The sequence below is a fragment of the Pristis pectinata genome, chromosome 17 (assembly GCF_009764475.1).
Source record: "Pristis pectinata isolate sPriPec2 chromosome 17, sPriPec2.1.pri, whole genome shotgun sequence".
Taxonomy (NCBI): Eukaryota; Metazoa; Chordata; class Chondrichthyes; order Rhinopristiformes; family Pristidae; genus Pristis; species Pristis pectinata.
The window spans coordinates 44,358,973-44,373,817 of NC_067421.1; the positions used below are offsets into that span (position 1 = coordinate 44,358,973).

The following is a 14,845-nucleotide window of genomic DNA, read 5'->3' on the forward strand; positions in this document are numbered from 1 at the left end:
TTACGCTAACCGCTACACTACAATGCAGAATAACTCAGCAGGTTTACAGGGAAGGGGAAGGAGCAGACTTGGGTCAAATGGGAGTCCAGGAAGTGACGAGAAACTATTAAAGAGCAAGAGAGAGGAAACTCTGGAATGTGACTATATCAAATAGTCTTTGTGTATATAAATTAAGGCATAACAATTTAAAGAATAATATTAAGTTAATCACAAACTTTTCAGAAAAGAAATATAGCTAAAAACCAGGCTCAAGGACAGCTTCTATCCTGCTGTTATAAGACTATTGAATGGTTTCCTAGTACAATAAGATGCACTCCTGACCTCACAATCTACCTCGTTATGACCTTACATCTTATTGTCTGTCTGCCTGCACTGCACTTTCTCTGTACCTGTGACACTTTATTCTGCACTCTGTTATTGTTTTACCTTATACTACCTCAATGCACTATGTAATGAATCGATCTGTATGAACGGTATGCAAGTCAAGTTTTTCACATGTACCTCGGTATATGTGCCAATAATAAACCAATTTGTCACACTTCACCCAGTGGCCAGATTGCAATATGACACGTTCATCATGTTCCACATTGAGGATTACATTAGAAAGAACTGACACAAAAAGCATTTCAAAAAATCTAAGAAAACAAATAACACACTTGCACAAGAATAATAGGATATTATTCACAAGTTTTATATTTTTATTATGTTGTTTTAAATTCTGAGTGTTTAATAATCTGTGTAATTGGTGTAAAATTCAGACTCATCAAGTGAATGTTTTGATTAGAGCCATGGCGTCAAAGAGTCATACAGCACAGTAGCAGGCCCTTCAACCCTCCTTGTCTATGCTGGTCATCAAATACTTCTTCAAATTCCCTCCAAGTCTCCTACATCTTACTTTAAACCTGTGCCCTCTGGTCATAGACACCTACGCTATGAGGGAACATTTTTCACTACCTACCCTATATGTATTTCTCATAATTTTATGTATCTTAATTGTCACCCCTCAGTCTTCTCCACTCCTAGGAAAACAAACCCAGCCTATCAAGTCTCCTCAAAACTGAAACACTCCATCATAGACAATACCCTGGAGAACCACCTCTGCAGCTTCTCCAGTGTTATCACATCCTTCCTATTGGTGACCAGAAATGTACACAATACTTCAGCTGTGGCCTAACCAATGTATTATAAAGTTGTACCAGGACCTCCCCGACTTGCATTCTCTACCCTGGTTAATGAAGGTCAGCATTCTGTATGCTTTTTTCACCAGTTTATCTATTGCTTTTTTTCTGCTTAATGATTATAAACATTAGAACAACACAAACTAACAGAAAAATCTGTTATGGTTTCTTAAAATCACCAGACTCGAGAGGAGTTTTACAACATTTTTGGACCGGAACTGAAAGCTGTAACTGGTGACCCAAAGCGCATTGATGATGTAGTAAAAAGGGTTAATGATCTTGTTGTACCCATTGAGGAGTTATCCTTTGATGTGTTTAACATTCGTCACACTCAAATGTGGAAACTAGTTATGGAGGATTTTTATACCCAGGTTCAGGTATGCTCATATTGGAAATAATTTTAATATTTGATTTAGTCTCCTAATACATTTGCAGTAAAATCTGTTTCTTATTCCAATAACTGTTATGAAAGAAAAAAAGTAGTTTGCAGAAAATTATGCATTCCCCTGTGTTTTTTCTACACGATGGTGCATTTTAATAGATATGATGGGACTGACAGGTTTAAGTGTATTTATTTTAATGCTAGGAGTATTAAGGGTAAGGGTTATGAACTTAGAGCATGGGTCAGTACATGGAACTATGATGTTTTGGCCATTACAGAGACTTGGTTGAGAGAGGAACAGGACTGGATGCTTAATGATCCAGGGTTTTGATGTTTTAGAAAAGATAGAGAAGAAGGTAAAAAAGGTGGGGCTGGTGGGGGGGGGAGCTGCACTATTAATCAGGGACAATATCACAGCTGCACTCAGGGGACAGAATGGAGGGCTCGTCCACTGAGTTGGCATGGGTAGAGTTCAAAAATAAAAAAGGGGCAATCACTCTGATGCGATTATAGCACAGACCCCCCCCCCCCCCCAATAGCCACCGGGACATTGAGGAACAGATATGAGGGCAGATATGAGGGTTGTTGTGGGTGACTTCAACTTCCCCAATATAAACTGAGACCTCCTTAGTGTAAGAGGGTTAGGTGGGGCAGAATTTGTTAGGTGCATTTAGGAGAGTTTCTTAAATCAATACATAGTCCAGCTAGAGGTGGGGCTGTAGTGGAATTGGTGTTGGGAAATGAGCCTGGCCAGGTGCCTGGCCTTTCAGTGGGAGAACAGTTAGGAAACAGTGACCACAATTCCATAAGTTTTAAAATATTTATGAATAAGGATAAAAATGGACCTTGCAGGAGAGTATTGGGGTGAGTATTAAATTGTGAGAGTATTAGGCAGGAACTAATTGGGAACAACTGTTTTTGGGCAAGTCCACATCTGATATGTGGAGGGTGTTTAAAGACCAACTGCACACAGTACTGGACCGGTATGGTTCACTGTTAGCTATACTTCACATTATATCACTTGGAATTATTGTTATAACCTATCTTGATTCACAGTCTGTCTACTCAATAATTTTTTCCATTTAACTGTAACTACCTTAATATTATAAAGTTGCTTCATTGTTTCTTGCAGCTAATTGAAGGGGAAGCAAAGAACTTTATTGATGAGTCATTCAAGAGTCTCCGCTCTGCAGAAGCAGCTTTTGACATGCTTTTGAGATTTAAGCACATCCGCTCACGTGAAGCTGTCAACAAGCAAATGATGAGGAAGTTCAATGACATTTTGACACAGTATTGTAAAGAGGTACAGAGGATTCGTTATTTCCATATTTCCAAATAACATGGAATGAGTCCGATATCACAGCAAATTTCATGCATTCCATTTCTGCATTTATTTCCCTCTAACTTGTTCTCTCACACTTGCACATTAACACCCATTTATTCTCCCACTACCCTATTACAGTAGAGGTAGTTTGCAGTGACCAATGAACCTACCAACCTGCATGTCATTGAGATGTGGAAAGAAACCGGAACACCTGGGCGAAGTCCAAAATCCCTGTGGTCTCAGGGAGATCATGCAAACTCTACATAGACAGCATCAGGGGTCAGGATTGCACCTGGTCTCTGGAGCTGTTCTCTCTTTGAATGATATTTTGATATTGTGTTCTTCCAGCAAATTTGGCTAATTCACCCCTGCCACAGCTGGTATATTAATCCCTTGTCCATGTTCTCCCTAGCTCCAACTATTCCATTGCTATCCTGACCTCCTTACCTCTACGTCATGAAATCAAGGTCATCCAACACTTAGTTTGCAGCTTTCTATTCAACCCCCGCTCATTGTGCCAATCACCCCCCCCCCCCGCCACAGCTCCCTTTGAGTTCATGGATTCACACTGACTCCATACCTGGAAATGTCTTATTTTGTTTCAAATCCCTCCATGAGCCTCTTCCTCTCTCTATAGCATCCTTGAGCGCTACAACCCTCTGAGCTTTTGTGTTTCCTGGATTTTAATAGCTCCACCACTGGTAGCTGTGTCTTTAGCTGGCAGGGCCTCTATTTTGCTTTCCACCTTTTGAGATGGTCCTTAAAAACTCTCCTAATATCTCCTTATATTGCGTGGTGTCAGATTATATTTAATATTTCTCCTATGAAGTGCAGTGGATAATTTACTGTTAAGATATTGTATAAATTAAGAACATAAAGAAACAGGAACAGGACTAGGCCATGTTAACCCTCACGCATCAAGCCTGCCTTGCCAGCTAACAAGATCAAGGCTGATCTGATCTTGGAACCAGCTTCATTTTCTAGCCTGTTTTGTATAACTCTTGTCTTCCCTGTACTCCAAAAATATATCTGTCTCAACCCCTGAGTATGTTCAATGGTTTAGCCACTATTGAACTCTTGAGCAGAGAGTTCCAAAAATTCACAACTCTGACAGAAGAAATTCCTCATCTTTGCCGAAAACTGTTAACCTATTATTCTGAAAGGATGTCTCCTCAATCTAGGTTATCCCATGAGGGGCAACATTCTCTCAGAATTCACTCCATCATTACCCGTCAGAATGTTATGTCTCAAGATGATAACCTCCCATTCATCTATACTCAAATGTTCCTTACAATGCACCCCTTCATACTGGGAAACCTTCTCTAACTGCTTCCAATCCAAGTATCTTTTCTGAAATAGTGAGGCCAAAAGAACACAAAAACTTAAGAAACAGGAGTGGGAGTAGGACCGCTGCACCCTGCTCTGACAGTCAACAAGGCCATGGCTGATTTAGCTGTGGTGTCAACTCCACTCTCCCCCTGGACACCTTGACTTCCTTGTAGTTTAAATTTCTCAGTCTTCACCTTGAATATTTTTAATAGCTACACCTCCTCAGCTCCCTTCGGTTGAGAATCCCAAAGATTCACAACCCTCTGAAAGAAGGAAATTCCTCCTTATTTCCTCTGAAATGGGCAGCCACTTATTCTGAAACTATGATCCTTGTTTCTAGAAACCCCCAAAAGGGGAAACAACTTTTCGGTTTCTGCTCTGTCAATCCCCCTCGGAATCCTGTTTGTTTAAAAAAATCACCTCATTCTTCTAAACTCCACCTTGCTCAGCCTCTCTTCATACATCAGCTCCTTCATCTCAGGAATCCCCTAGTGAACCTTCTCTGCACTGCCTCATCCTAAATACATCCATCCTTAAATATAGAGATCACAATTGTATACAGTGCTCCAGATTTCACTGCCAAACTTCCCTACCTGCATTGAAAGCCAACATTTCATTAACCTCTGGTTTCCTCCCACATTCCAAAGACATGCATGTTAGGAAGTTGTGGGCATGCTATGTTGGCGCCAGAAGCGTAGCGACACTTGCGGACTGCCCCCCAGAACACTCTATGGAAAAGATGCATTTCATGGTGTGTTTCAATGTGCATGTGACTAATAAAGATATCTTAGTTAGGGGAGCAGAAAGGAGATTCTGTGGGCGTGAAAGAGACTCCCGGATGGTATGTTGCCTCCCAGCTGCCAGGGTCAGGGATGTCTCAGATTGGGCCCACAGCAATCTAAAGGGGGAGGGTGAACAGCCAGATGTCACGGTACATGTTGGTACCAATGACGTAGATAGGAAAAAGGATGAGGTTCTGAAAGTGAATATGGGGAACTAGGTAGGAAGCTGAAAAGCAGGACCTCAAGGGTAGTAATCTCTGGATTGCTGCCTGTGCCACGCGCCCATGAGGGTAAGAATAGGCTGATTTGGCAGATGAATGTGTGGCTGAGAAATTGGTGCAGGGGGCAGGGTTTCAGATTTGTGGATCATTGGGATCTCTTCTGGGGAAGGTATGACCTGTACAAAAGGGACTGGTTACACCTGAACTGGAGGGGGAACCAATATCCTTGCGGGCAAGTTTGCTAGAGCTGTTACAGAGGGTTTAAGCTAGTTTGGTGGGGGGTGGGAACCTGAATGATAGGTTAGAGGATGGGGCAGTTGGTGTACAGGTTGATGCAGTGTGTGACTGCAAGAGAGAGACTGTGAGGAAGGATAGGCAGTTAATGGGGCAAAATTGCAGTCAGCTGGATGGGTTGAAGTGTATCTATTTTAATGCAAGAAGTATCAGGAACAAGGGTGATGAACTGAGAACATGGGTCATTGTGGCCATTACAGAGACTTGGCTGTCACAAGGGCAGGAATGGATGCCGGATGTTCTGGGGTTTAGATGTTTCAAAAGGGACAGGGAGGGAGGTAAAAGAGGTGGGGGAGTGGCTTTGCTAATCAGGGATAGTATCACAGCTGCGGAAAGGTAAGACATTCTGGAGGAATTGTTTACTGAGTCAGTGTAGGTGGAGGTCAGAAATGAGAAGGGAGCAATCACTCTATTGAGAGTATTCTACAGACCCCCTAATAGCAGCATAGGCGCTGAGGAGCAGATCGGGAGGCAGATTTTGGAAAGGTGCAAAAATAACAAGGTTGTTGTCATGGGTGATTTCAACTTCCTTAATATTGATTGGCATCTCCCTAATGCAAAAGGTTTGGATGGGGCGGAATTTTTTAGGTGTGTCCAGGAAGGATTCCTGACACAGTATGTGGACAGGCCAACTAGAGGAGAGGCCATTCTGGATCTGGTACTAGGCAATGAGTGAGGTGTCAGATCTCTTGGTGGGAGAGCATTTCAGAAATGGTGACCACAACTCCTTCTTAAGGACCACATTCTTTAGGATGTGATGAAACACAATGAAAGTAGAGCAGTGGATGTGGTGTATAAGGACTTTATTGAGACATTAGATAAGGTTCCCCATGATAGGCTCATTCAGAAGGTCAGGAGGCATGGGATCCGGGGAAACTTGGCTGTGTGGATTCGGAATTGGCTTGCCCATAGAAGCAGAAGGTGGTTGTAGATAGAGCGTATTCTGTCTGGTGGTCGGTGACCAGTGGTGTTCCGCAGGTATCTGTTCTGGGACCCCTGCTCTTTGTGATTTTTACAAATGACTTGGATGAGGAAGTGGAAGGGTGAGTTAGTAAGTTTGCAGATGACACGAAGGTTGGTGGTGCTGTGTATAGTGTAGAAGTTTGTCGAGGGTTACTACGGTACATTGGTAGGGTGCAAAGTTGAGCTGAGAAGTGGCAGATGCAGTTCAACCCAGAAAAGTGTAAAGTGATTCACTTTGGAAGGTCAAATTTGAAGGCAGAATACAGGGTTAACGGCAGGGTTCTTAGCAGTGTGCAGGAACAGAGGGATCTTGGGGTCCAAGTCCATAGATCCCTCAAAGTTGCTGCGCAAGTTGATAGGGTTGTTAAGAAGGCATATGGCGTGTTGGCCTTCATTAGTCAGGGGATTGAATTCAAGAGCCGTGAGGTAATGTTGCAGCTCTATAAAACCCTGGTTAGACCACACTTAGAATATTGTGTTCAGTTCTGGTCACCTCACTATAGGAAGGATGTGGAAACTTTAGAGAGGGTGCAGAGGAGATTTACCAGGATGCTACCCGGACTGGAGAGCATGTTTTGTGAGGAAAGGTTGAGCGAGCTAGGGCTTTTCTCTTTGGAGCAAAGGAGGATGAGAGGTGACTTGATAGAGGTGTACAAGATGATAAGAGGCATAGATCGAGTGGACAGTCAGAGACTTTTTCCCAGGGTGGAAATGGCTAACACAAGGGGGCATATTTTTAAGGTGATTGAAGGAAAGTACAGGGGAGTTATCAGAGATAAGTTTTTTTTAGGTGGGTGTGTGGAATGTGCTGCCAGGGTTGCTGGTATAGGGGCAGATACATTGGGGACATTTAAGAGACTCTTAGATAGGCACATGGATGATAGAAAAATGGAGGGGTATGTGGAAGGGAATGGTTAGATTGATCTTAGAGTAGGTTAAAGCGTCGGCATAACATGTGGGCTGAAGGGCCTGTACTGTGCTGTAATGTTCTATGTTACTGATTGCCAATTTGAAAATGGCCCATTTTCTGCTAGTTAATTACCTCTCCAGCCATCTCAGTGTATGTTGCCACCAAAGACATGCAGCCTCATTTTGTGCCATAACCTTTTATGTGGCACCTTACCAAATGGCTTCTGGAAATCCAAATCTACCCTGTTACACCCACAAAGAGATCTTGTGTTCCATGTGCTGTCATAAAAAGCTCTGACACTGCAGGTGTGGTCTCATTAACGTCCCAGTAACAGGACTTCCCTTTTTTTAAACTCCAATAATCCTCTTACATACTAACACTCAGTGATTCATGTATCAGGAACCAATATCCTTCTGTATTGCAGCATTCTGTCATCTCCATTTAAACTGTACCCCGCGTTTCTACTTTTTTTTTTACTAATGTGGATAACCTCACAATACTCCACATTTTCGTCTACCTGACGAGTTTTACTCTACCCTTTGCAGACTCTTTGTGGCCCCCTCTGTAACAGTAAATTTGTCTACAGTACTGGCGGTTCCTTTCTAATTCATTTACATGGTTTGTAAATATTTGAGGTCTCGACATTGGTCCATGTTGTATCTTGCTAGTTATTGTTTGGTAGTCTGAAAATGACCCTGATTCTTAATTTCCTCTTGTGTAGCCAAACCTGTAACTGTGCTAATATGCCATGTGCTCTTGTTCAGTCTTGTTATTATGATGGATGACTTCTTTTTACAGGTTGATATTATAAACAGCCTCTTCACTAATAATGCTAATAATCCTCCTGTGACTAAGAATCAACCTCCTGTTGCTGGAGCCATTCACTGGGAACGTTCCCTCTTTCACCGGATTAAGCACGTCATCGTTCACTTTCAGGAGATGCCTGAGATGCTGGCAAGTGAACATGGGAAGGCAGTAAGTTCTTTGGACTTTGATCTTTGGACATTAATCATTAAGTGCATGGATCAACAAAAGCAGACATTTGCATGCTGGAAAGCAATATTTTAAGATATAGTTGCAGCAAATTTATTCAAGTAGAATATTATCATGGTATAAATTTTAATGGCTTAGATAGCTTGGACAGATGGTCGACTGACATGGCAAAGGTTTATTGGCTAATAATCATATCGCTGCTGATTATTTCAATGTTATTCTCTTATTTACTTTCACATATTTTCTCACAATATAGAAAGAGGCCATTTGACTTATCATAATCTTATAGTGTCATAGAATCACGGAATGGTTACAGTGCAGAAGGCGCTCATTCAACGCAGTGTATCCATGCCAACTCGTTACTTCCACCTCCTGGCCCCTTGGAAATTTTCCCTTAATGTTTAATAATCCAATTTTCTCTTGAAGGCCACGATGGAATCTGCTTCCAGTACACTTGCAGACAGTGCATTCTGGATTCCAAACATGTACTGTGTAAAAATGTTTTTCCTTGTGGCACTTTTAATCTCTTCCCCTCTTATACCGTGACCTCTAATCCTCCCACTATCCACCTTGTCCATATCTCTTATCACTTCATATACTTCTATCAGATCTCCTCTCAGCCTTCTCCAAACGAAGGCAGCTGATTGATTGACATCCCATTCACCACCCTAAGCACTCGTTCCTTTCATCAGTAATGCATCGTGACTGCAGTGTTTCCTATGTACAAAATGCAGCATATAGCCAAGATTTCTTTATTGGCACCTTTGAAACCATCACTGCTACCAAGGCATCAGGAGGATGGAAATACCAGCTTCTGCATGTTTGCTTTCAGTCACACACCATCCTGACTTGGAAGTATATCTGCATCCCTTTACATTGCTAGCTGTGATTGCACTAGAGGGGGTGCAGAGAAGAATCACCAGGGTGTTGTCTGAGATGAAGGACATTGGTTATGGGGAGGGATTAGATAGACTGGGCTTGTTTTCCCTGGGGTGAAGGAGGCTGAGGCTTTATGCACCTGATTGAGGTGTCTAAAGTTATGAGAGGCATAGACAGGGTAGATTGGCACCCTGCCATTTGTGCTAAGCCTTAGAGAAACCTGCTGTACACGATGCAAGAGAGGGTCCTTTGTTGATTCTTGGTTTTTAGTTCTCCCCAAAACTCAGGGGTCTTGATGTGGGTTGTCTATCCAATGAAGGAAAATAGTGACCAATCATTTCCTGCACCCGCTGATCTGTATCCATTGTTTTGCTTGAAGGGGCATGGTTGGATTTTGGCACTGCCTGGTACTTTGGCCAATGGGCACTCTTCCTGTGTGAGCCTGGCAGGCAGTGACCACCCCAGAGAGGAATTACTTCAGTTACGTCTGATCCTGCCTTTGCTTAGCTTGCACATCTAACGTGTTTGTTAAATAAGACTGTAGTTTTACTAAAGGTTTTCGGAAAGCGAAGCAACGTAAGATGCTGTGATGGTGAGGTGATAAGTTTAGGGAATACTAATGAGGCGAGGACATACACTATGAATGCTTGGTCCTTGGGGAGTATTGAGAAATGGAAGGACCTCTGAGTACAAGTCTGTAGATCCTTGAAGGTGTCAAAACGGGTAGACAACATGGTTAGGGAGGCATACGGGATACTGGCCTTCATTAGTTGAAGCACTGAATACAGAAGTAAGGAGGTTATGCTCCAACTTTACAAAACCTTGGTCAGACCTCAGCTGGAGCACTGTGTGCAGTTCTGGTCACCGTGCTACAGGAAGGATGTGGTAGTGGTTGAGAGGGTGCAGAGGGGATTCACTTGGATGTTGCTTGGGATGGAGCAGTTCAGTTTTGAGGAGAGACTGGAAAGGCAGGGTCTGTTCTTCCTGGAGTGGAAGGGGTTAAGAGGGGACATGACTAAAGTATATAAAATTATTAGGGGTATAGATAGGGTAGACTGCAGAAAACATTTCCCCATATCAGAGGTGGATAAAATTAGAGGACACAGGTTTTGGGTAATGGGGAAGAGATTTAGAGGGTGACTTTCTTCACCCAGAGAGTGGGGAGTACCTGGAACATACTGCTGGAGAGAGGGGTTGAAGCTGGGTCGTGAGCAGTATTTAAGTGTCAAGATGAGCACTTGAATCGCTTAGGCAAATAAGGCTATGGACCAAGTGCTGGGAGATGGGATTAATACTGAAGGATGCCCACTTGTTGGCATGGATGAGTTGGGCCAAATGGCCTGTTTCCATGCTGTACAATTCTATGACTTCTAGTCCTTTTCGTTAAACTCTTATATTCTATATTACATTTGTTGTAGGAAACATGAAGCAAATTCTAACAATGAGTTGTTTAACTTCATAGACCAGAGCAAAGTACCTAGAGGTGGCAAAGAGAATGAAAGCGTATGAAGATAAGTTGTATGAACACTGGCAAAATGAGACTAATGCAAAGTTGCATGTTCTGTTAAAGCAAAGCCTGCTTACCAGGATTAATACGTCAGAGGTCAATTCAGAAAATATGGTTGTCTTTGATTCAGTAAGTATAGAAAATTACTTTTTTTTAATTATGATTAATATTGGAACTTTTACATTTTTAAAGAAATACTCACTTCAGCCTTTTAAGATTTTAGTGTGACAACTGAGTTTTGCTGTGTAAACACAGTTTTTATTTCACTAGTGCTGATTGGATTCTAGTGAAGCCCTGACTGATATACAGAGATTGTCCCATTCTGACAATGAATTTGAGCAGTCAAACTAGTTCCTAAATGGGAATAAAAAAAACCTGCAGATACCGGAAACCTGAAATAAAAACAGAAAATGCTGGAAGAATCAGCAGGACAGGCAGCATCTGTGGAAAGAGATATAGTTCTTCTGTTTGCCTGCCATTTTAATTCACTATCTCATTCCCACTCTGACCACCTCCTCTGTGGCCTCCTGTATTGTTACAGTGATGTTCAATGTTAGAGCCAGAGAGTTGTACAGCACAAAAACAGGCCCAACTCATCCATGCCAATTATGATGTAACAGTCGACCTCTGCTCTGTAATAAATCAGACAACAGCAGAACCAAAGAATTTATGATTAATGCTTTATTATTTTTAACACTGGTGGGAGTGAGGGATACAGAGAAAGAGTAAACAGTGTAACCCGAGCTCCGTATTAGACTCACTCAAAGATTCACATCCCAGGGTCTCTCTTTTATACTTAAAACAAAGAAGCCTATGTGCTAAGTTTCACGTACCAAGCTATCCTAATGATTTTTTTTTTGCTTAATTATAATGATTTACTCTTTGCTCATTAGCTGTTACTTTCTTACCTTTAAGCACTTTGTAACTCAGCAGCAGTTCATCATGTCACAATCTGAAGTCACAGACAGCTCCAGGCTCCAAGGACAACTGCTTATTCCAAAGACAGGATACTCCTTTAACTAACTACTTCTTTGATTTACACAAGATACCTGGACATCCTGCATCTCAACTATAGTTAGGCAGCAACAAGCTGAACAACATTAACCCTTACACTCTCAGTTACTTTTACAATAATGCCTATCTACACTAATCCCATTTGGTCGCATTAGGCCCATGTCCCTGTACTCCTTTCCTGTCCAAATGATCGAGGAACACCACCTTGTGTATCATCTGGACATGCTGCAGCACTCAGTACAGAATTCTGCACTTCAGATAACGCTCCTGCTTTCTGTTAGTATCAGGATTGGCCATTTTTATTGCCATTCTTACCCCTCTGTTTTCTCCCTTTTTTCTCAGTTGTGTACTCTGGCCTGTTCAGCATGTCCCAATAGACTAGACCGTACAGCATCATCATTACATTACACAGACAAAGGAGCTCAACTATCCATTCATGCCTACATAATTTCACCCTAGCAGCACCCTCCAACCATTGCCCTCCCCCATCTCCTCTGGCATTTAGACTAACTGGTGGAGGAGCTAAGTAAGTACTTTACGTCGGTCTTCACAGTGGAAGACACTAATAACATGCCAGAAGTTCAAAAGTGTCAGGGACAAAGATGAGTGCAGTAGCTGTTACTAAGGAGAGGGTGCTGGTGAAGCTGAAAGGCCTGAAGGTGGATAAATCACCTGGACCGGATGGACTCCACCCCAGAGTTCTGAAAGAGGTAGCTGAAGAGATTGTGGAGGCATTAGTAGTGATCTTTCAAGAATCACTGGAGTCGGCGAGGGTCCCAGAGGACTGGAAACTCACAAATGTGACACCGCTGTTTAAGAAGGGATGGGGGCAAAAGACAGGAAATTTGCGCTGGTTAGTCTGACCTCGGTGGTTGGTAAGATTCTGGAGTCCATTATTAAGGATGAAATTCCGGAGTACTTGGAAGTATATGATAAAGTAGGACGAAGTCAGCACGGTTTCATTAAGGGGAGATCTTGCCTAACAAAGCTGTTAAAATTCTTTGAGGAGGTAACAAGTAAGTTAGACAAAGAAAAGTCAGTGGATATTATTTACTTGGATTTTCAGAAGGCCTTTGACAAGGTACTGCACACGAGGCTGCTAAACAAGAGCCCATGGTGTTAGAGGCAAGGTACTAGAATGGATATGCAGCCAATTTCTGCTTAACAAACTCCCACAAAGATTAAAGTGAAAATAACCAGATAATTATTTACAGGTATTGTTTAACAGATAGATATTGGATAGGACACTAGGGAAAACTCCACCGCTGTTTGAGATGGTGCATGAGATCTTTAACAGCCTGTCCAAGTGGAAGCCTGTGCAGAGTGAAGAGCTGACCCCACAGAGCCCCCACCACCAAGACCCGACTCCTGGACTCCACTAGAGCACCCGACGCTGAGACCTGAGGACCCGGAGTGAAGGCTTGACTAGTGGGAGCGCCTGATGCCAACCCCCGTGTCCTGACCTATCCGGAGGCCCGAACAGCGAAGGCCGAGGCTTGACCTGTGGGGACACCTGATGCCAGTGCCCGACACCAGGGCCCCTCCGGATCGGAAGCCTGACCCTGCGGAGCACCCGGGGCCGAGTACTGAGGCCACCCTAGACACCTCCACTTACCTGCTGGGACGGACCACTCCTCTTCAGGACCTTCAGACCTGTATGGGAAGAACAACTTACCTCACTTTACTCTGTATTCTTTTATTGATTAAACCCCGGACTACCTCAATGCACTGTGTAATGAATTGACCTGTATGATCAGTATGCAAGACAAGTTTTTCACTGTACCTTGGTACAAGTGACAATAATAAACCAATACCAAACATGCATCTGAAGGAGCAAAGGTTTAACATCACATCTGAAAGATAGCACCTCCAATAGTGCAATGCTGCCTGGCATTGCACTGGGGTCTCAGCCTAGATCTTCGTGCTGAAGTCTCTGGAGTGCGACTTAAAAATGTGATGTCTTTGAGAAGTTTCCGAATAAAAGTTGTTTCAGTTATCATATTAAGCAATTATTATGCTGCATAATGTACAATGGTAAAATAACCTTTCTATCTGTTGATACCTCATTTGTACTTTTGGTTTCTTAATACAGAATATGGCTGTTCAGGATGAATTGTTTGAAATTAGTTGTCAATATGAAGTGAATTTTGCCCCAGAACTGGAAGAAATTATCATGGAATCCAAGTACATGGAGCAGTTGGGACTTCAAATACCTCAGCTAGCCAGAAATGTGGCTCTACAAGAACAAAAGTTCCTCCGGTATGATGTTTGACTAAGGCAACTAAATGTACAGGTCAAGAGTTAAAATTAATAATTTCCGAACCCTTGCAGTCTTTGATCATCAGAACTGTTTGGCCGACAGATCTCCAGATCCCCTCAGTGCTCTCTGTAATTGAAAGGGAAAAGGTCTCCTTCCCACAGATACAGAGAGTGGTGTTCAGAAATAACAATGTTTCACACATGTATGCATGTGTCTATAGATAATCTTGTTCAATGACTCAGCAAATTCAAAGGCAATTTATAGTAAACGGCATCCCATGCTGTGGATTCGACAATATCAAGTCTCTGTCGCAGTGGACTGGATCCTGTTTCTATTGGCTGTAGTCTCCATCATGGCCACTCCCAAGGTCTCTGTTCTAACCCCTCCTGAATCCCTGATCTCCTTCTGCCAATCCCAGGCTTGCTGCTTCCTCACCCAATCTGAGATCCGGACGCGCCTGTTTCTGCAGCAGACCCTGTAGATCGAACCAATCATATCCCTGATTTGGAGCATTGAGTTGGAGTGCAAAAAATGATGATGCCTTTATGTGGCTTAGCTTGCTCCCCCACACCCCAGAATTGAACATGTCTACTGATTTATGTAAGTTGTCAGCAATTAGTTGAAGTAAATATTAGCTTTCCACAATTTTTTCGGTCTTATCTTTTACCCAGCTTCAGTTTTTTGAAGTTCATCCCACCACATGTAAGCTCTTTGTGAAAATAAATAAAAATAGAAAATGCTGGAATAAGCAGGCCAGGTGGCATGTGGAAAAAGAAACAAAATTAACATTTCTGTTGACAACCTTTCAA

At 42.6% G+C, this 14,845-nt stretch overlaps 1 protein-coding gene across 1 annotated transcript in view; it reads left to right on the plus strand.

The window, feature by feature from the left end:
* The window catches only part of dnah10 (dynein axonemal heavy chain 10), a 285,578-nt gene that overhangs the window by 44,175 nt on the left and 226,558 nt on the right, over nt 1–14,845 (plus strand). The window contains exons 11-15 of the mRNA XM_052032383.1: nt 1,361–1,555; nt 2,693–2,863; nt 8,182–8,358; nt 10,718–10,858; nt 13,884–14,035. Coding sequence (XP_051888343.1) covers nt 1,361–1,555; nt 2,693–2,863; nt 8,182–8,358; nt 10,718–10,858; nt 13,884–14,035 — 836 coding nt within the window. The remainder of the gene's footprint in view (nt 1–1,360; nt 1,556–2,692; nt 2,864–8,181; nt 8,359–10,717; nt 10,859–13,883; nt 14,036–14,845) is intronic.